Here is a 23,029-nt window from a genome sequence, read left to right on the forward strand (position 1 = left end):
TATTTGTGTATTGTCAACACAATTTCAGACGGTACTATTGCTGAGAATCGCAAGATGGAAATGAAACCGTATCTGAATTGGTTAAGACTTTAGTTACAACCGCAATCAATGATTATTATCGAATCATAAATTATGTTTTACTGCCAAAAACCAAATAGAAATTATCCAAATATCGTATTAAATTTTAGTACATATATTCGAGGATTTATTTAACGACAATTATTTACCCAGTCACTAAAGCATTCCACTGTGGATTCGGTCAATATTTCTGGCAATACAAATAGACACACATTACGACTATGAGATAATAATTCCAGTCATCACTCATTTTCCTCAACTTATTTATACAGTTTCGTTCACCAATAAAACGAAATCACGTGGAAGTTTCTCTGTGTGGGATATTTAACTATCGTTTATAAACACACTCTTTAATACGAGACTTCTTAGAACTAGCAAAATATGTAAAAGTAGTAAACATTCCATTCGTTGTACGTGGTGGTGATAAACTTTGGAAGCACGCAACTCTATAATACGAGTAGTAGCAAAGAAACCAATATATAGATGTAAAATGTAATACAAAGAGAATACAAGACACTGATCAACAATAATTTTATAGGACATTTTCTTGACAAACAGAGTGATTGGTCAATGGACTAAACGATTACAAAACACTAATATTTATACAGAATTTCACTCATCAAATATACACGTTTTTAGTAGGATTGTAATTACTCTGTACGGGTCTGCGTTGGCGGCAGGACGTCGATCTTCGAAGTACCCTTTCTTGTCTTCAGAAACGTGGCGAGGTATCCTTACCGAACAACTCCTGTTAGCCACACCTGCAACACAATTACTTATGCTAATTACCATAGAACTTACGCCTACGAACGTTTGTTCAACTATGACGCATGTTTGAGCGAAAACAGTTTAATTTTGGAAATGTATGAGTTTAAGCTAGTATCAAATTAGGTAGACTATATCAGTTTTGTAGGTCTAGCAAACATTGTAGTTCGTTTTTTAGAATAAAGATATTAAAACCTAGGTATGTGTTAAGTAAGAAAATATCACTCGGTTTTGGTCAAGTAGGTAATTGTAGCTAAACTTATTGAAGCAAGTTAAATACATCTGCCTATTCCTTAATTACGCTACTCTGAATATTAAAGTAACACATTCTCTAAGTGCCACGTATTAATTAGAAGTAAAAATTGACGTGCATAAAAGCCCCGCTAATACCACTAAAACTATTTTTACGGAGAGTAACTTCGTTAACATTTTTAAAAACCCGATCAAATTCAATTAGAGTCTGCATCAAGTTTTTAAAGTCAATATTGATCACAATAGAGTAAAATATGAAAATATGTATGTTTTCAAGAATATTACCAAAATGATTGATATACATAGAAGCAATCTGTCAATGATATTATTTCACCTTCGTACACGATATACACGTGAAACTTTAGCGTGGGTAGATGTCTTAAAAAAACTAGAACTGCGTACATACTATGTGAATAGGAACCCCAATAAACAAGAATGTTTGTGTATGTCACGTCAACAAAATCACGTGAAAATTCTTTCATGATTTACCTACTAGATCTCTATATTTGTTTATGTGTGAGTATGTGAGTCAATTTAACTAAGAACTCTGCATTGTTATTACGTCCGACTTTTATCATCATTTGCATTTATTTTATTAAAATAACTACAGAGCTATGTTGTGATATTAAAAAAATATTAATAAATTGTCCTTACATTTACAGAGAATATATACTGTAGGTATATCTCAAACTAACTGTCCATATTAATGACTTCTCTCAAAACAAACAAGCTCATATTCAAAAAGAAAACAACTTCAAACGATTTTGATCTATGTTACAAGTTTACAGAGGTATCATTTTTGCATTATAAGATAACGAACGTCATCTTGATCCCTTGAAAAGCTTATAAGCGTACGCAAAAAACATTTCGTGACGTTTGGCCTTAATATCTCGCAACGTTGCACACGCTGAACTGATGTGGAGAGGGATACGGTCTTTTTGACGTTCATACAACACTGGGCATTGAAAGTACTTTTTTATGCTTGTACAGACAGCAATTTTATTTAGTATATTGCTAAGAAAATGAAGAACAATCTAGTATAGATACAGTAGCTATTGTCGTACAAAACTATATAGTTTTTTTTTACAATTGATGGGTCGACGTTTGGCCCCTATCTCGCCTGATGGTAAGTGATGTTACGGCCTACGATGAAGTACGTCTGCCCATAAGCAACCTATTCAATAGGGCTTTCAAGACACCCAGGTAATACTCAGGAAGCTTGAAGCGAAGCGCTTCGTGTGAGTGGATGGAGTATACTTTATGACGAATTTCTAGTGGTTAATGTATCAATACTAAACTAGTCTTTTGTTTTCTTACCTGTATTAAACTAAAAAAAAACTGCATAAATAAAACTCGCCAAAATTACGGCCAAAAAAAATGAAGCCGCATATTTTTACTTTATTTTCTCCCCTTGTTGGTCGACTACCAGTACAAGAGGCGCTGTGTTCAATTTCCGGGCCGGAAAAACCCCATACGGGATTTTATGTTTTTTAGAAAATTATTCAGTAAAAAACGAGCCCCGAATTTGTGGCAATAGTCCCATGTATGGCAATAGTCTCATCCCATATTACATGAGACTCATAACATAACTACTGAAAGTAGGTGTCACATTGTATTCTTCTTCTTCAAAGATTCTAAGGTGTAAAGTTATGTTATGTTACTTCATTTATTCAAATATTTTACTATACGTTTGTCTAACGGCTAAATATGTAGGCACCAGAGGAATTTGCAAGCGTATGTATATAGAGCTGAAATTAATACCAACTGGTTGGGATGTTTTAGATAACTGTTCATCAATAAAGAGACCGCACACATGGGATACACATTCCTGTTTAGGTATGGGTCTGATCAGCGGTGGCTATGTGAGTAGATTAGATATTTTAGAAATATCTGGGTGAATAAATAATCCTAGTAAGTAATATTTATAAATGCGAAAGAATGTCAGAATGTGTTTATTACTCTACAAAGCAAAATTTACTAAACGGATTTAAATGAAATTAGTGTGAATACATAAGCTTCTTTTTAATTGGCAAAGTCGTTAAAAGAATCTAGTATGTACACAATTTTGTATTAAGCAGTCTATTTTTAACTAGAGCTTAATCCTCATTACTAGTAGTACCTATTTTAATACTTGGATAATCTCCGATTTTACTTAAAGAGAGTCAGATCATTTTCTTTATTTACTATCCAATTTATTTACTTGTATTCAATATAAAAAGGACTAGTTACTTAGTAAGCTATTTTCAATACTACAAAATAAGAATCAAATTAAAACTAACAGATAAAAGTTAATTAAAAGTCATCGCTGTATTTATGGACAAGATCAAAAGCGTTACTAGTGTGCTTAAATTAAAACTAAGTAAATAAGGTAACGAATGAAAATAATAAATAATTTAACAAACACATTTTTAATGAAGACAAGATTTATTTCATAGAAAATAATTAGAAGGAAAAAGAAGCGTGAAATGCGAGGCCTACAATATTCAGAGATTTTTTAAACAGCTGAGCCAACAAGGAATATGAAATAAGAAAGTAAGTAAATATAACACTGCAAAACAATATATTTTGAGATATAAATAGAAAAAACAATTGCCGCAGACGTTGATTGAGCATCCCTGAAGGATTTGCGCAAGAATTCGGATTCCAGAGGGCAAGTATGTAGGTGTGAAAGGGGATATCGGGTTGATTTTGAACCCTTAAGAGTGTGTGGTAAGCACGGTAGTTGGTCGAGAGTGGAACGCGTTTTATTCTACCATTGAAAAACCAATTATACTTAAGTGTACCATTGGTGGACGTGATTTTTAAGTTTAGATTATAGGAAGCACTTACGACTTAAATGAAAATTATTCTAATGTTTGATGTTAATAAAAAAGTTCGTAAAGTAAAACTTTAATAGTTAAACTGCAATCATGGATTAATCTCAGTTTTATTTTTTGTCACAGAAGATATTGTCAGGACAAGGTTTGTACGAAATATTTTTATATCAAAATCTAGCAAGATAGCCGGAAAACTGCAGCTATGTGAAAACGGGGCGAGTGGCCAATATACAAAGTATTACATGTAAAGAGAAAGTTCCTTTGGTCCTACAAAAAGAACAAAATATGTAGGTAAGTATTTAGTGCTCAAAGATATTTCTGACGAAATATTTCTTGAATAATTTAAGCACAAAATTATTGAATAAAATATTTGATGAGGACATTTTTCTTTTCAGTAAGTATACGATTGTCATTATTCAAACAATAAAGACTTTTATGCGAGTCAACAAAGCGACAATAAGACATAAACAGTTTTGAGGCGTGAATGTATTAAATTGTTCAAGTGTTAACATTGTTATTGTTGTTTAATAAAATAAGTAGCCTATTGTTCAATAATGTTACTGATACTTTCAAATAATAAACTGTTGTACGGGAAGTTACAATAAATACGGCTTTAAAGATCATCAAACTGGATTATTTTTATCTACTTGTAACTTACTAGGAGCTTGAGTATTTATTCCTATTATTATTTGATATACTACCATTGCCGTATTTTTTACCTTTTTTATTACTATTAATCGAGATTTTTTATTATTAACGAGCAGACGGACCACCTGATGGTAAGCAATCGCCGCCGCCCATGGACCCAAGTGCGTTGTCGGGCTTATGGGGGTTAGGAATTTAAGGATTGTTGGGGAATCGGGAATAATGCAAGCGTTGTTTCACGGCGGTTTATGTGAGGCCATGGTATCAATCCAGTAGAGCCGACCCTTTCGTGCCGAAACATAGCTCTCCCATACTTAATAGCAATATCAGACTATAAATCGAAATATCGAAACCGACAACCGATACACATGCCTATATTATACGTAGTAAGTACTTCCAGTAAGCCAGTAATTCAATCTCGAGTTCTCTCGAGCTCGGTCAATTCCAGAGTTCAGTTATCTGTATCTACGTTTAGGAACAAACGCGGTTTAGATGATTCCAATAATTGCTTGAGCCTCGTAACAAATAAGATCGATTAACGTCCATTTTATGAGTTCAGCCTGTAATTCAGTATACTACGCACTGAAATATAACGCGAAAATGGTTTTCTTTTTCGGTTTACCAGTTTCTATTACTTTCTTTTTAGGAACTTATGTATTGTACGTGTTTTTGTAAACACATAAACTGTGTTATTCGGCGTAAAATATATTTCATCTTTGAGAAATATTGTTGCTAGTTTTATAGAAATCTGCGTAAGAATGGAAATAAAGAAAGCTTAACAATCTACAATGAAACAACAATTTTGTGAATGTAGATGAAAGAGTTACTTATTCACAGTTTATACTGAGCATAAGTTAATACTGAAGATACCTAACTATTGATTCTACGGCGTACGAAGCACATCTGGTCATCGGGAATTTAATAAGAACTTATGAAACCACTACGTCCTATTCAAGGTTTTGATCGATTTCTGTGTCAAACCGATGTACCGAAATATTGAATTACATACTTGTAGTGGTTGAAAATGGTCGCAAAATTTTGAGTAAACAATTTCATATAACAGTTAACAGTACCCTTTACGTCACAAAACCGAAATGTCGATATTTTCGGTAAACCGGGCCGTCACATGGACAGATATTGCGGGCAAATTCTGTGAAGTTCGGGTGAATCGAAATATTTGTATATGGACTCACAAGGCGGCCAGTATTTTATGCGGTATAAAACGGCGTTTAAAGGAATAAATGCTGGTAGAGGTAAAGAAAATAAAGGCTATCTCAATGCTTTTAGTATAAAATCTCTAAGGAAACAATTTATGCGGGTGTTCATAATATATGAGTAATATAACTCGCGCAAAATGTAAAAACAATTTAATAAAAAGTATGTCTTTTTAAATAAAAAATACATTGAATAAACAGTTAGTAGGCAAAAAGCATTTCATTTTAAAGTTAAAAAGATTTATTGAATATATAGGTGAAAAGTGGGTGTACATTAGGGTGGAGTGAAAAAATCTTTTTATTAATTTGAAGTTTCCTGTGTTTTCAAACATTGACCCATAGTAATAGAAATGTTCATGCAAAATTACAGCTTTCTAACTCAACATCTTGAGGTGGCGCATTGGGAATGAAATTTGAAAAAATTACAAAAGTAGAGTTACAAGCAAATATTTATTTCTAACTATATTACTATATATTTAAATGAATTTAAACTTTAAACCACTAGAATAATAAAATACTATATGAAATTACCATAAAAATAAAATTTTGATGTCCAGTATCAGAGGTTCCAGTGTCTTCATTTTGGCAAAAATACTGAGATTTAGTGTCAAAAATAGGTATTTCTTGCCTGGATTTTATTTTAGTACGGATGAAACCATTTCTATCATCGGGTCCACAAACAGATGCCGAAGCCTCTGTTATACGTTTGACGTACCTTTCTACTGCTTTAGTAGACTCAACTAATTATTATGATTTGATAGAATTGGCGAAAAAAAGATAACAAAACCTCCTCTAACAATGAAATACAGCGACTCGGAAATCACTACAATGATTGCACCTGGAGGTAAATTGTTTGAAATTGAGAAGTATCCTTACCACACTCAAGCAGTAGAAAGGTGTGCTAAACGTATAGCAGAGGCTTCGGCATCTGTTTGTGGACCCGATATATTTTGCAGCAAACTCATCATATTATCGCTTCTTAAATTCATGACCAATCAAATTGAAACCAATGTACATTTTGCGCTCATTTCGTTGACCTTTTAAGAAGTTTTCCTCAGCAGCAGGTGCTTTAGTCACACATTTGCATACTTCTCGGGATAAATATTTACGTGGCGCGATATAAAAAAAATTGTAGAATATCTGCTTTTTGGCGTCATTGCGTAACATTTTACATATTTGTACTTTTGAAAGTACAAAATAGACAACCTAGACACGACTTGTTGATGGATAATTGTAGAGATAGATGCCTTATTCTATATCGCTTTACTATAGAAAGTCAAGTCAAAATTATTTATTACTAATACACCGGGAAGGCACTTTTGAACGCCAAAGCAAATATTACAATGTAAAGAAAACAAAATGTCTGTCTGTCGGTCAGTCCTCTAGTTGCTCTATTTGCTCGTTCCAAAGTGTAGATTCGTATGGAGAAGAACGAGCAAGAAACTCCATAGGTCTTTTACAGTCAGGTTCACAATACAATAGTTGGCTAAAAGCAATCATTTCACATATTTCTTCTAAGGATCCTTTCCATCATTCAACTCTAATATATTGTTTTTTATCTATAAGTAGTGTTTTATCACATCAAAACATAACATAACATAAATTATCATTTAATTTGATTGGATCGCCAAGTAAAGGACATCGCAAGTCTTTGCCCGTTTTAGGCATTTTTTAATAAAATTTACTTAACTTTGGCACTATTTTACAACTATATATTAAAGTTTTATAAGAAAATACTGAATTTGCATACGAGATAACACTTAGTAGAAGTTAAAAACAATAAATTTGTAAGCAAAACATATAAGCACAACTCTTTTTTGTGGGTAGTCTTATAAGTAAAAATATGAATTTTCTAGAAACTATTTCCTCGATGCGCCACCTGAAGATAATGTCGTAGAGCTTTGATTTTTTGCATAAACAAAGCTTTTACATATGGTCACCAATTAATAATACAGGACAAATGAATGGACAAAAAAAATTTTTTTTGGTATGTTTCACTCCACCCTAGTGTACATCGTATAGCGGCCTTACGTACCGTAATGTGCACCTCTGCCTATCCTTTCGGAAATAAAAGGCGTGACGTTGTGTAAAAGATTTATTGATTGTATATAAATTAAAGAAGCTAGAATCGTTACAAACTCACGTAAATGTTTACATCGAACATCAAATTAATCTAATGCTGCTTTGTTTTTTTAATGTAATATATGAGTACTTACGTACTCTTTAAATACCTATACACCGTCGTTTTCTGAGATTAAAGTCTCGTTCAGCAAAACATTCGAGTCGAAGCAACGAAACATAAATCCTTTTATGATTCGGTATAAAGTAGGGCTTACTTTCGTATAATTTTAGACTCCCGTTTTCGCTTTCAAAACTTATTACAAACACACAAAACTCCGCTGAAGTTGTAATCACTGGAAACACGAACATGGGAATTATAAAATATTATCAAATAAATTGATCTGTCTTGTGGTTTTGCCCGTGTACTTTGATATAAGATTTATTTTTCTCGCGTTATAATAAATTAAATATAGGTAATTATTATCATTGAAGGCAATTTGGATCCGAGTTTAAACATAGATCAATCGAATCGTAAATACAATATGTTCACATAAACATACATGTTACGTCACGCCTTTTATCTAGAGGTGCACATTACGGCACGTAATGCCGAGCTACACCACTTGTATTATAAGTCCCATGTAATAGAGGGTGAGCCTATTGCCATATACTGGACACAATTTCAGACTCTGTGGTACTACTAAGAAATTTTCGAAAAAGCAAAACGGACTTTTCCCTTGTCCGGCAGTCGCACTTGCGGCCACTAGACACATACAAACACTGGACCAACGAGGCAGTCACATACAAATACCATACCTATAATATTGAATGTTACAGATTCTCAGTAAATAAAACATTGCTTAATCATGTTCACGACCCACGTTAATACAATTCACAACATGACCGCAAGTCCATTTTCAACTGTTCAGTTGTTCATGTTGGTTTTTGGTTCGAACCAATAAATCTAAGAGTTACAAAGGGATTTATACAAAAGCATACACTGTACACGTGCAACATTTTAGCAACCGACGATTGTTGTGCAACGGTCCGGTGGAGATTACTACGAGTATCAATCATTGTTAAGCATGTTGTTTTAGCTTTGTACCTATTTGTTTATGGACTGGTTATGTGAATGGCGTTCTTTTCGTAATGATATACATAGTATATAATGAGTAGATGACTGCCTCGTTGGTCGAGTGGTTGCAAGTGCGACTGCCAGGTAAGGGGTCTCGGGTTCTATTCCCCGGTCGGGCGAAGTATTATTAGGCTGTTTTTTATTTTTTCGAAAAATTTTCAATGGTAGCACGAAGTCTGGAAATCTACCCGGTATATGGCAATATGCTCACCCCTATCACATGGGACTTGTAAGTTGTAACACAGATGGTGAAAAGTGAGTGTACATTGTGTAGCAGCATTACGTGCCGTAATGTGCACTTCTGCCTACCCCTTCGGAGATAAAAGGCGTCACGTATGTTTTTTTAATAGTAGTAAATAATAGTAAATAGTACATAGTACATAATTATAGTACATAGTGTACATAGTATATAATGAGTAGATAATATTCTATATAGTGCCTGTACTTTCATTAGCCTTGCTTATTTTATACCGAAATATGGTTTAATACTACACAGTTAAAGGAGCGACTCAGGTACAGAACACGCGGCGTTCGTCTATTCCCGAATCGTCCATAATTTTGAATGTCTCTATTTTGATATTCTGCACACGTAACTAGTGAGAAATATTGCAGGTGCATCTTGGCTTCGAGAATACGTGTTCATAGAGGTAGGTAGATATGTCGTATTAATAGTTTGTATAGACTTCAATTGGTATTAATTTATTTTATATCAGCATCATTGAAAGTAGGCTCATTATTAAATTATTATTATTTCATCAAATATTGATTTCCAAAACATAAGATTTAATGTTCAAATAGAATATAATGTTCAAATAATGACAAATTTAATGCTGGGATTCAACGGTGAAGTTAAAGTGTGATGTGTCCTTTTAATCTGTTAAAAATCTTACCAGCCAGACAGAAGACTAGGCATTTTCACATACATTTTCCAACAATGGTAATACTCGTAAAAACGACACACATACAAAGGGAGTTTGAGATGCATTACGTTCTTGAGAGTCTAGCTTGTTTCTTAAGAACATACGTACCTACTATGTATACATACAAACTAGACTTGTACCTATTATAAAATTTTTTGGACGATGCCAAGTTTGTGTGCTCCATAAAAACAATAATCTAGTAAACCTTTTGTCTGTATGGAAATAATAAATGATATAACTAACTCTGATACATACCTATAAAAATAAAATGTAATGAATTTGTAAACGTAGTAAACTTATACCTAATGCGCTCTAACAAGGTGCTCTAACAAATATTTATTTTGACAAGTATATACACGTAGTTAGACTGCACAACTAAATAACACACACATTTAATAAAAAAATTCAAGAGAATTAAATGTATGCTGCGAGTATCGATAGCGATAAAAAAAGATTTTTCTAATGTCCATCCCTAAAGAGAGACGTCAACGTCATACTGGCATCTGTCAGCCGCACCTTGTTAGAGCGCATTAGGTATAGTAGTATTATGTCGGTATCTAAACCTTGAAGTATGATTACATTATTCACAAAGTTACCCGAAAAAAATGAATAATTTATTTCTCAATTTTGCTATCTACCTTTAGTGCATTCGTAAAAATAATTACGATACGAAAAACTTTAGAGTGATCACAACAAAACGTACTTATTCGTGTATTCATTAACCCTTTGACTACCGACAGAAAACTGTCGCTAAAACCATGGGTCACTTTTGCCGTCTATGCCGTTTAACGGATTAACTATTAAAGGAAAACCTATAGCACCTAAATCCTATAACCTGAATATTAAAGACATATTAGGATACTTAGTTATACGTCACCTGCGGTAAAATCTCTAATATGTGGCATTCCATGCTTCCCAGTGAGTCGCCGTACATTGTCGCCACCACTGTTCGCATCGTATTCGTTGATGTGAGCCCCGTGCCTGCGAGCCATCTTGTCAATCGCACGCTCGATGACCCTGCAAAATGATTTAATTTCAAATGTTGTTTGTTGTTTATCAACTAGAAAAAATACGTGCTCTATATTGAGAGTTCTAAACGTAAATATTGTTTGTTTTTCATCATCTTGTGTACGTAAAATAAAATCTACACATAAAACAAATATCTGACTCTTCTTTTTGCTAGGTCATCTGAAAAGAGTGATCTCCTTTCATACTACCTAAATTGGTTATAAATGACCTACTAGTTTAGTTGGCAAGAATAATGATCCGATAAACCTAGGAGAAAGTATTTGTGATCCCAGTAAAATGGTACCTAAATGACAAAACCTCTAGGTTTATAGATCCGTCGTAAAAAGATATCGTAAGGCCTAACCCTAGCTAATCTAGGCTAAAGCTACATGACTTTTCGTTATTACAAGAAAAGGAACAAAATTGAAGCAAAACTTAGATAAAATCTGTATCATATTGAAAAAATACGTAATCATTAAATCATTCAAATTACTTGTAAGTATAGTCATCATCACCATATCAACCACAAAACGTCTGCTGAACCTACGTTCAGCAAGGCCTACGCCTTCAATGATTTTCGGATAGGAAGGTTGGAAGCGGTCCTAATAATAAAAAATAAACAGTTTACGCTACTCACAGTATGCCGTCGTCTTCTCTCATGTCTTTTGAAGAGAAGTAGACGAAGGTACCGTTTCCAGGCCAGTCAGGGATGGGCTGCGGCTCAAAATTAGCCACGGTACCGTACTCTTCAGCCAACCTGGCCAATATGTACCTCGCCATCCATAGATCATCGGCTGACTTGATACCGGGACTCGGACCAACCTATAAATCACAATTAAATAAATATTTCATAGAAACCAATGCATCTAACGCCTTAAACCCATCATTCATACATACATACGCTACACACAAGCCAAGCTTTGCAAATGTATTACCAAAAAAAGGAATTCCTTGTCATTTGGAATTTTTATCACGTTTTCCATGTACGCTCAATATTCGAGTTCCCTTAATTCGCCTTCGAATTTTGCAATGCAATGTTATTAAACGCAAATGGAAGACTTCTAATTTGAATGTGAGTGTAATATGACAATAAAGAAACATGTAGGTTAACTCAGGGAGTGTCAACTCACACAATAAAATAAAAAACATTTTAAACCAAAGGTAACAGTTTAGTTAGTAAATCCATTGTACAAATAAACAACCGACAATTCTATTATTGTGATAGCGTAATATCTTGTACAAACTGGGCGCACGTGACGTAAGCGAAACAAAGAGGTTTGAACAGCAAGCGCAATCCCAGTTTTGATATATTGATGTACTTATAGCTGTCCTGGGAGTTTGTTTAGCGAACAAGTTCAGTTATGTCCGCGACGACGTGTAAATCAGATGCGGAAAACAAAGAATGATTTGTAAAATGGGCACACAAACACGATAACCAGAAAACAGCGTTTCTTATTTACAAAGAATTTTGTTTTTATGCTTGCAATCTCAAAAGCTATTTATCTAAACAAAGAAAACAAGTTCATTTACACGAGGTTCATCTCTAAAATTAGAATGCTTTACAGAATGACCTTTACCAAAGTACATTTTTGTTTCTTTCATTCAACTTTCAGGTAACATAACTTACAAAGGACACCAAACAAAGACAAATACAAATTAAAAACACGAGTTTACATTTGATGTTCAAAAAGTTTATTTTAAAAATCTCGTAATCATAAAAATAAATACAATTGACATTTTGCTGAGGTTTACCAAAAAAACAAATCACAACAGGTGGTCAACCTTTCAGAATGACGTCATCGTACCGAATTCAATGATTGAAATATTGGAAAATATTGTGAAATTGAAATGTAAGCTCGTTTGTTTTCTTCGTGCAAAATTCGCTATTCTGATTGTGATGGATTAATCTAAACTTACCTAGTGATAGGTGAGACACATTTGAACCTTTCTTGATGCGACCAAAACCGAAAGCAAAGGCGTCTTTAAATAGAACTAAAGTAACATTACCACTGTAGTTTTACCTGGAAATTCCACTGGGACGGCGTTGATCCTGGATATATACCGTTAATCTGTACACCAGCATAAAGACAGCATCTAAAAAGAAGAAAAAGAATTATTACCAGTATCTTTAGAACTACAGCTGAAGCATAAAAGACATTCAGCTCTTTTACTAGACTAGGATCTTATGGAGGTATCTCTTTAGCCTGCAAATAGATTTTTCTGCGGTGTCTATGCCAATACATAAAATAGAAGCTAAGGAATCTTCTTACGGAAAATCTTGAGTCACTGTACTCACAATCCCATTTTCTCATAGAATACTGTCGCTACGTCCAATAACATACATAAGCTAAAGATGCTGATTTTATCAGATTTTTTCCTGAATGGTAACCTAATATTATAAAATGAAAGCTTATATCAGTGGTGGAAATTATTGGTTTCCAAATCGGCTTTCAGATAAGAGCTAAGTCTGTTGACTGCTTAACCAGACTAATACCCACAGTTAAGCCAGGACAACAAAACAAAAATACTTTTTCAAACTAGATGGCCACAACGTTGAGGGCTCTCTAGAGTTCAAGCCTCGGCTCAGCGGATCATTGAGGGGGAGCAGAAAATAAAGATAGGCTGAGTCGGATTATTAAATAGTAACTAATGTAACAAATCAATTGAGTACCTATAAAAAGCCTCCATGAGATCTCTAGCTACGATTTTGTTGGCTCCTGTAGCGCAGTAGTAGGGTCCTGGAGGGGCGGGGAAGCCACCAGGGGGCCAGCCCAGTGGCCTGCCATCTGTGGCCGTGAGAAAGAACTCCTGGTTGAAGCCAAACCAAGGCTCTTCAACTTCACCCTTTTCGCACAAAATCAAGCAAGCTTTCCTGTAGTTTGTGCCTGTAGAAAAGTTTGTTGTTACTACACGATCTCGGAAAATAAACGTGTTGCTTCGTACAAGTTTCAAGAGCTTCAAATTGCCTGCATTTTCTTCGTATTCGCACGTAAATAGTAACCTTAATAGTCGGTATATAATATACATTAAATTTACTAGAAGTGTGTATCAAAATAGCACTACCGTTGCCGCAGGTAAAATTTATTTGTAACATCTTTTGTAGACGAATTTATTTTTAATTAGATACAAAAATACTGCAAATGTTATCTGTTGATATTATTCTTTTCCAGTCAAAATAAACTGAGCAAGCAAAAAATTCTCAACAACTCTCAGTAAAAATAAAATATACATTGCAAAGTTCATTAAAATATGGTTCGAGTAAATAGGGGCAGCTAACGAGAATCAAGTGCGATAAATGTGAGAAACCCGTGCTCGCCAGTGCATTGGCTTTCCGGTCACGAGTCCAGACTGCCACTGAGAAATTTCATTAGCTCGACAGTGTATCGGCTGACTAATAACTACGATTTCTAGAAACTTATCGAGTATCAGCACATACTTATCTGGCAAGATTAAATCGTAGTTTCTTTTGACTTTTACTACAATACTCTGTAAAATTATTACGTAGACTTGTGTGTGACTTTGTGGTTTTGTAATTGACTCGTTATATCAAATTAATTAACGGCGCATTCCAATAAACTACGGATCGTTAAATTTGCTTACGAGCCGTAGAATTTTGACATAAGCTCCATACAAAATGTGTCAAAATTCTACGGCTCGTAAGCAAATATAACGATCCGTAGTTTATTGGAATGCGCCATAAATTAATTTGCTCACTGGTTGTTTTCAACATCACACATGTTTTTTGTTAAGGTATTATCCTTTATGACTTATTAAAATTTATTGTTACGTGGAACTCTGTTATTGGCTTAAGAAATTACTGTCACCATCAATAGTAAGATTCCTAATAAATAAATATTTACCGCCGTACTCAGAATCATTTAATGGTTACTTAACCCAGTCCTTAGCAATTGTTTTCGTTACAAAGGAAAAGTTTAAGTAATCATTAAATGACTCTGAGTACGGCATTTAGAGAATCTTTTAAACGTACCTGCCCACGCTAAGTCGAACTTTACAAAACAATTCGATTGAAAAGCAAAATAATTCATTACCAAACCTCATTAACTGGTTATAAGAGTAAAAGTTTACGCAGCCAACAAACAAATATTCAGATTTAATCCAAATTGTATAACAGGGAATCAAAATTGAGTTTCACTTTGTACTTTGATTTGGACGGATAAATTCTTTGTTTTTGCCTAATAAGATTTGACAAATAATGGCGACAATTTTCAAGAACCATTACGATTAATTAAGCTCGTGTTACGTAGAAGATAAGTCGTTACTGTTAGAACTGTTTCGTGTTTTAGATTCCCTGTAGACTAATTCGTTTGGTTGACGATCAAACTCTACGGATGCGCGTAATTGGTTCTTTAAGTTGTGGATAAAAATAGATTTTAAATTGAAAAAAGTAGGCTTGTCTTTTTTTGCTGAAGACAATTTTAGGTGGTGGTCTTTCCACAAGATAATAATAAACAGATCTAATTACTGCATAGTAGTATTCTCAATGTATAACAATAGTCTCACTTCGATTGTTGAATAGCATAACTCGGTAACAATAATGAAAATATAAGTTTTTAAACTGATATGGTCACTACTAACACTATTATTAGAACTTGAGACGGGATATTTACCATCTTTCATTGATTTTGATCACGTTTGATCACATGGCGCTTGCAACAGTGCCGAGATATCCGAAACTCATCGAAATAAATAAACATGGTAAATATCTTGTCTCAAGTTCTAATAATCAAGAAAATAATTATTAAACATTATCAAATTAGGCACGTGCTGCTTACTCCTACGAAAGATATATAATATATACTCATTGTAATTAACACTATATTGAGCAATTTATAAGTACAGACTGAAATATATCACGAGAAGGCATTAACTTATAGTGTTAGTGTAATAAAAATCATTTGTCAGAATTTTCACGTTAAATTGAACAATGATTACAGTAATATCAGGTAACATTTATTTTAAATCATAGATATAGAGTTGACAGGACAACAGTATAAATTGACCATAAAATGTATGATATATATTAAGTTTTGGTGAATTAATTATTGTCATGCAAACCAAATGTTCATTTCAAATTGGTAACGTAGTTAATATTCGCTCTGAATACTAAACAGTGTTCACAATATTATTTTAACCTAATAGAAAATTAATTATTATGATTTTCTTTTTTATGGAATAAGCCGGTAAACGAACAGACGGATCACCTGATGGTAAATAATCGCCATATGGACAGTTGAAACACCAGAGGCGTTACGAGTGCGGTGCCGGGGCCTTTTGGGGGTTAGAAATTTAAGGGTTGTTGGGAAATCGGGAATTGGGAAGATTGGGAAGGGGGTAATTAGGCATCCGATAACTCACACAACGCAAGCGTTGTTTCACGTCAATTTTCTGTGAGGCCGTGGTATCTCCAGTCGAGCCGGCCCATTCGTGTCGAAGCATGGCTCTCCCACACTAAAGTGTCATTTTGACATTCTTGCAATATTCTAAAAGGACTCCCTTCACTCGCAATATATCCACAAATCCTGTTACTATGTTGCAGAGCTATAAATCAATCGACCGACATAAAATCACGTGAACCACGACGCTCGTGGGGCAATCGAGTTATCAAACATGTAATTTAAGTGGATTCCAGAGATATACTTCTATCTCTGGAACTACTGGTTCGATTTGAATAGTTATTTTTATGTTGGATAGCCCATAAATCAAGGAATATACGGCATAGGCTACAAAATATCACGCTACGATCAATCGAAGCTAAGCAGAGGTTGAAACAGCGCTTGAAAGTAGTTAATGCCGATAAATTGTTCCCGCAATGCGTTTAATAGTCAACTTTACTTACTCTAAAACGATTCTCAGCTTGTGTTGATTTCTTAGAAATTCTTAATTCGAAGAAGAAGTTCTTAGAAAATAAATACATTTCTTTCTTTTCACTTAGCGTTTGTAGTTTCACTTATTTCTTTTAATTTAATATACTATGATGTGTTCTATGTTATAAGTATAAGCTTATTTTGACTCTTGTTTCATAGAAGCAAAAAAACATTTAAAAGACATTTAAAACTCCCACACTGCGGGTAATTTACTGAACAAAGAAATGTTTTCACAACTAGAATGAGATATAAATTCAAAATAAATTGGTCTGAATGTTATTTTGCATACACATTTTTTTAGTCGATTTTCTTTGTGTTGTCCACAACTCTTTCGGTGTATACGACCTCTGTTATTTTAGTTAGATTAAAGCAAACTTATTTACGAACGAACAAAGAATATAAATATATTGCAGCGAATAATAAGATTATTTATCAGGTTATCTTTATTCAAATCGGTCAATGATCTTATTTAAGTCTTTGAATGCCAATAGAAAACTGTTGAAAACTGTTGTTTGAAGGCAAATCCTCCGCTAACGTCGGTCACCGGTGACCACTATGGCGTTCCATGTATTAATGGTGTTTTCAAATTAGGTCAGTAACTACAATTTTTAAGGGAGGGTCTTTGTTCAACAGTGGACACCCTCCAGATTTGATGGCGATGATGATAAGTTAGAGTTCTTGGAGGTTCAACTTTACACCATTTATTGTTTTCCTGTCTTTATATTTCTCTTCTACTCATTGCCTCAACCAATAGAGACACATAGTGGCTTATAGAGAACAAATGACGACTGTTACACATAAACTATTGAGTCAATTCTAGATCAGGAAATTTAGTATCAAACTTATCAGGAAAAGCCTGTAGATTCGTGGAGTAGTCACAAGTGCTACTGTTGAGAAAGAAGCCGTGAGTACGATTCTCGGAACAATTTATTATTTGGAAACCATCTAGATGTTTGAAAATTTCTCAGTAACAGAATGTTAAAAGCTAAACGTTTTAGGTTTCAATTAACATTATTTATTGAAAACTTAACGTTAGATCCATCCATATCGTCACGCCTTTAATCCCCGAAGGGGTAGGCAGAGGTGCACATTATGGCACGTAATGTCACTGTGTACAGTGTACACTGTACACCCACTTTTCACAATTTATGTTGCAAGTCCCATGTATTTCTCTATAGGTGTCGAGCCTATTGCCATATACCGGGCACATTTCCAGACTTCGTGCTACTACTGAGAAATTTTCGAAAAACCGAAAAAAGCCCAGCAATACTTCGCCCGACCCGGGAATCGAACCCGAGACCCCTTGCCCGGCAGTTGCAACCACTCGGCCAACAAGGCAGCATTAACCTTAGATCTATCATGGTTTTTTTTTCTGTAAAACTAAACAATGTCTATCTTTCAGTTAAATTTTCAATTCGATTTTCGTTCGTCACGCTTTGATGTGGTCACACCCGGAACCACAAATTGAGGACCACACTAATAGTGTTCCGTGCGGGATCGGACAATTTGAACCACTACTACGGCAATCATGCTGTTGTTAGAATATACGCATTATTTTTCTCTAAAATATCGTATCGCTGTAAAATACTTTTATAGCATACATTTTCATTCACTTCACCATTTGTGTTATAAACACATTATGCCACTGTACAATGTACCCATGTACCCACATAGGAAAAGAGATTTCGAAAAAACCGCAAAAAAACGATTTTTGGGCCCATTTGTGTTAGTGTCAAGTCTCATGTAATAGGTGACCACACGCAACGGTGAGCATATTGCCATATACTGGGCATAATTCCAGACTCCGTGCTACGACTGAGAAATTTTCGAAAAACCGAAAGAAGCCCAGTAATGTTTTGCCCAACCCGGGAATAGACCCAGCAGTCGCACTTGCGACCACTCGGCCAACGAGGCAGTCTCTAAAATATCTATTCAACAAATAAATGAAAGAAACTAACTTGTCGGTTGATAATTAAACGAATACGTATCCGACAGCACCAATATATTGCTTCCCCTCCTAAAAGGGTCGTGGTAGATTACTTGGGGAAATATATACGTGTCCGCATTGTCGTCTTTCGCTTGATCCGTGTTGCCACCATCAAAATACCAGATCGGCAAATCTGTAACAGAAACAGTTTAGAATGAAACGGTGTGATTAACAAGATTTACACATTCCGAGACTTTGAACACATCAATGAGATCTGGGATCCAAATAGATTAATGACTACTGTTTCAACGCTAAAGTATTGATGGCATTCCGATTAGAATTGCTACGATTAGACTATTAATTACTACGCGAGTCAGATCATAGTCGAATATACGTAGATAGATAGTATTAAAAAGTACTTACTAACGTAAGTACGTCTAGTAGTACTAGTCAAGTACCTATTATTTTTTTCTGTGACCATCAAACCTACATAGGTATGCAATATACATAAAAATAGTTTATGTGTGTGTGAGTATATAAGTGTACAATGTATACTATAGTGCTCTTTAATCTATTCTTGTTTGTAAGCTCATGTCTCTTAGCCCATTACAACCTGTATCTACGTCAACTGAGAATTACGTAAGCCGCAAAGTACATCCTAAAATCAAACATTTTGTGACCGACTTGGGAATATAACGCATTACGTTTTAACAATTAAACCTCTTGCAAGTACTCCCTAAAGAGAAGAGAATAACATTTTTCAATGGAATTTCTTTTACATAATATTTATGGCGATAATAAACTTGTTATACCATTTTTATTTGTCCAAGCAAACTATAAAATAACACGCTGTTATTATGTCACGCGTCTTTGCAAAACATAATTATTTGTCAAAACACAGTTACGTAAAACCATGTCAACTATGAAAAAATATTACCTAGGCATTTAATTTTGGTACAAACATTTCACTTTTATCACTCCGCGTGACGAGAGATATAAAAATTTACAAATGTCAAGTGTGTTATTTTCCGCCATCAAAATTCGCTGTTTCATGAAGTGATAAACATCATTCATGTGTGCTGTATATCAATCAAATTCTCAAAAAGTAACAACTGTCTGTATTTAACACTAAATAAATAACTTTATTCAATAATGATTAAATATCAAATTACGAAAATTAAATATGAAATATAAAAAATATTAATAAATTGCATATACCTACTCGCAATGATGCTTTTGTTAGTGCACCTCTATTCAAATTAGGTAAACAATAAAAGTACGAAACGATAAACATAATATTTTCTTTATATCAACAAAATGGTCGTAAAATAAGAGAATTCATATTGTAAAACAGGCAATCAATCTATCCATCGCATGTTGTAAAAGCAGATTTTATGTGAACACCAACGATATTCATAAAACTGGACGATCGAAAGAGGGATCCACTCATGTGATTTATTTTTTTCAAAATGGCGGAACGTTTAAGTATCAAAAGTAAGGTCGAGAAATGTTGTGAATTAGAGCTTCACTTGTGAATACAAAGAACGTATTGAGTACTCTGCTAAATGGCACGTTGTGAGTATATCAAAGGGACATATTCAATAAAATATTATGTAGATCGCGACACGTCTGTATCGTTAAATTATCAGAACATACACAAACCATTGTGTGTTACAAATATTATGCGTGTCATCTACAATTATATGGAAAATATCTTACTGATAAAGACTACCTGGAGTCACCTGAAAAATTACAAAAACCAAACAATACTCCTTATATTCAGTAGGATTATATTTTATTAACAAAGTCAAAGTCAAATCATTTATTACAAATAAACCATAAATAGGTATGATTGTCAACAAATAAATAATAGTCTGTCAGTCTGCCGTCAGTTAAGCTCTCGTGGTGAAGCTAGATGCTCGTGAAATTGTAGTGTGTAGCAAAACAAAAGCTGGTAAATAATATCGTGAATTTCATAATGATCAAATGTATAAAGAAATGTACGAGTAGGTCGAATAATATGATGAGATGATGTTCCACGGTACCTACTTAATTGGCAGGAAAAAAACTTATTATCACAACCAAAGTTGCAGACAAAGGTATGTACACGATAAATCCAAAATAGGCATGCTTGACTTGTTTTGTAGTTTATTGGTTACATTTTTAGCATGTTTACAAATTAATGTTATGCAAAATAAAGTAAAACTTTTAATATCTCAGTCCTCAGCTACGGAACCCTCAGGGGTTTTGTGAGTGTGACCTATTCATAAAACAAAATGGTTTTTGTATTGTTTATTCAGTATAAGTATTGGATATCCAGTCTATTAGAGGTGGAAAATAACTATCAAAATAGACGTCTATTGGCTATAAAATATCAAGTTTTATGTGTAGTAATCTCATTTTGTCATGTATTCGAGACTTTTATTTTTTATGGAAATTATGGTAATTTTACAGCTGAAAAAAATCGTTGTAATAAAAGTAGTTTAGTGTTAGAATGGCGCGACGGGCTTAATACCTACAATTTAGGTACTATTTCTACTTTATTAATGTTTACCTAAATGTCATATTTAAGATATAATTGAAATTGTGATAAGAACGTAAATGGCAGTTGAAAAACTATCCAACAAGTGATTTATTCTACATCTACACTAATAAATACATTTTTATAACTTTTGTCTGTGTGTCTGCTTATTCTGGCTAATTTCTGAAATGGTTTTTTGAATGAAGTAAGGAGTAACTTAGGCTAGGCTTTTTAAAAAGAAAATACTTCATTTTAGAAAAAAAAACATAAGATAAACCCAAATTCTGACGCAAGTCACTATTTTACGCGAATGAAGTTGCGGTCAATAGCTAGTATCAGTTATATAAAATTACGAAAAAAGATATACGAGGTATGCATAAGCAGTGACAATGCAGTGAGTGATCTTCGGTTAAAAATCAAATGAATGAGACATAAATAATTACCTTTTTATCTACTTCATTGTAGTACGAGTTTAAAATTTTGTATCGTATAATAGAACTAACATTTTATTCTTAGGAAAAAAGCACTGATTAAAAAAAATAATTACCTTTAACAATTTTCGGTACAAAATCAAACGTCCTGTCTTTAGCGCGGAGGTTGATGCCAGTTCCATCGATCCACACGTAACTAGCTAAGACTGCCTCACATGGTATCTCAAGATCTTCATACTTTCGCATAGCAGCCTTATTCAACAAAATTGGTGTGGTATTCATCGTGATATCTAAAACAGGAAAATAAACTTATTATCAATATAATATACAAGAAGCTTTCTAAAGTCATATAATCTTACAAAGAAAGGCGAATATCGTTTGGTAACAAAATAGTAGGGAGTAAGAAAGTAATAAAGAATCATGTAAGTCGAGACTCAGTGAATTAATCCTTATGGTAGCAAAAACTTATGACAATACTTAGAAGAAAATGGATAGTCCGCTTCCTTCCCAGAAAGGAATGTTTCATCGACGATCCCTCCCTTTTAAGTCGTATTACGGGTTTTTATACACCATCAAATAAAATCCCCCGGCTTAATAGTATTTTTCTTATTTGAAAAACAGCTTTTCCAACTCAAAATTAATTAAAATTTGTCAAGCACCTTGATTGAATTGATGCTATTTAAATATCGATTATTTTGTTGATGCTGTAGGTAACATTATGGATTGTTCAGAGAAAAACGCAAACAATATTTTTGAGAAAGTAGAAATTAAATTTTTTTTTTCTGGTATCAAAACAAAATCTAACAGCTATGTATAAAGAAAACATTAAAACTAACCTTAAAATTTACCTTGTACAACTAAAAAGTTATTGAAGTTTACTCCCAATTTTGTAATTCCTGAAAATAATACAAAACTTACATACTTAGTGCCATTTAGTAAATACTCATAAAGAAAGTAACATGCGTCAATTTACGATAAGACCTGCTGAACATTTTCAGTTTCTACCGCAATCTGAGATCAATACGCAATTCAGATAATTGTAGGTAGGTTAGGCTAAAACTTAATAGAAGTATTAGAATAGAAACTACCAGAGCACAAGAAACTAATACAAGACTTACAACAAAATAAATAGATGTAATCATCATCATCATCAGCCGGAAGACGTCCACTGCTGGGCAATGGCCTCCCTCAAAGTGGACATAATGAACAGACAATATTATAGCTTACCAACATTTGAAACGATTGATGACTTTCTCAAATTAACACCATAATTTCAAGGGACAAAAACGTTACATAAGTTTCAGAATGACATGAAGGTAACAAACCTTTTTATTGCCAGATTATTTTTTATAATTTTTTGACATTAAATAA

The 23,029-nt window shown here is 33.8% G+C and overlaps 1 protein-coding gene across 3 annotated transcripts; it reads right to left on the reverse strand.

Moving 5' to 3' along the window:
* Window positions 1–588: 588 nt before the first annotated feature.
* LOC118262062 (glutamine synthetase 2 cytoplasmic) lies at window positions 589–23,000 on the reverse strand. Of its 3 annotated transcripts, none has more exons than XM_050701068.1 (9): window positions 22,886–22,988; window positions 22,507–22,554; window positions 21,775–21,948; window positions 18,738–18,899; window positions 13,566–13,779; window positions 12,916–12,988; window positions 11,532–11,716; window positions 10,764–10,903; window positions 589–839 (listed from the first exon to the last, which is right to left on the reverse strand). In XM_050701068.1, the coding sequence occupies exons 3-9, from the start codon at window positions 21,938–21,940 to the stop codon at window positions 691–693; spliced, it is 1,089 nt and encodes a 362-aa protein (XP_050557025.1). In that variant the 5' UTR covers window positions 21,941–21,948; window positions 22,507–22,554; window positions 22,886–22,988; the 3' UTR covers window positions 589–690. The 3 variants fall into 3 exon arrangements, with proteins under 3 accessions (XP_050557025.1, XP_050557023.1, XP_050557024.1); XM_050701066.1 differs by having other exon boundaries at window positions 590–839; window positions 22,495–22,554; window positions 22,886–23,000; XM_050701067.1 differs by having other exon boundaries at window positions 590–839; window positions 22,495–22,554; window positions 22,890–22,980.
* Between the last annotated feature and the right edge of the window lie 29 nt (window positions 23,001–23,029).

The sequence above is a fragment of the Spodoptera frugiperda genome, chromosome 20, assembly GCF_023101765.2.
Source record: "Spodoptera frugiperda isolate SF20-4 chromosome 20, AGI-APGP_CSIRO_Sfru_2.0, whole genome shotgun sequence".
In the NCBI taxonomy this organism is placed as follows: Eukaryota; Metazoa; Arthropoda; class Insecta; order Lepidoptera; family Noctuidae; genus Spodoptera; species Spodoptera frugiperda.

Excerpts from the sequence above, each read along its gene's own strand:
- LOC118262062 (XM_050701068.1), bottom strand. The coding sequence starts at position 21,940 with ATGAATACCACACCAATTTTGTTGAATAAGGCTGCTATGCGAAAGTAT. Across the intron at positions 12,989-13,565 it reads CTCATGGAGGCTTTTTATAG|ATGCTGTCTTTATGCTGGTG; the intron begins GTACTCAATTGA and ends TCTTCTTTTTAG. Across the intron at positions 11,717-12,915 it reads CGTCCCAGTGGAATTTCCAG|GTTGGTCCGAGTCCCGGTAT; the intron begins GTAAAACTACAG and ends TGTGATTTATAG.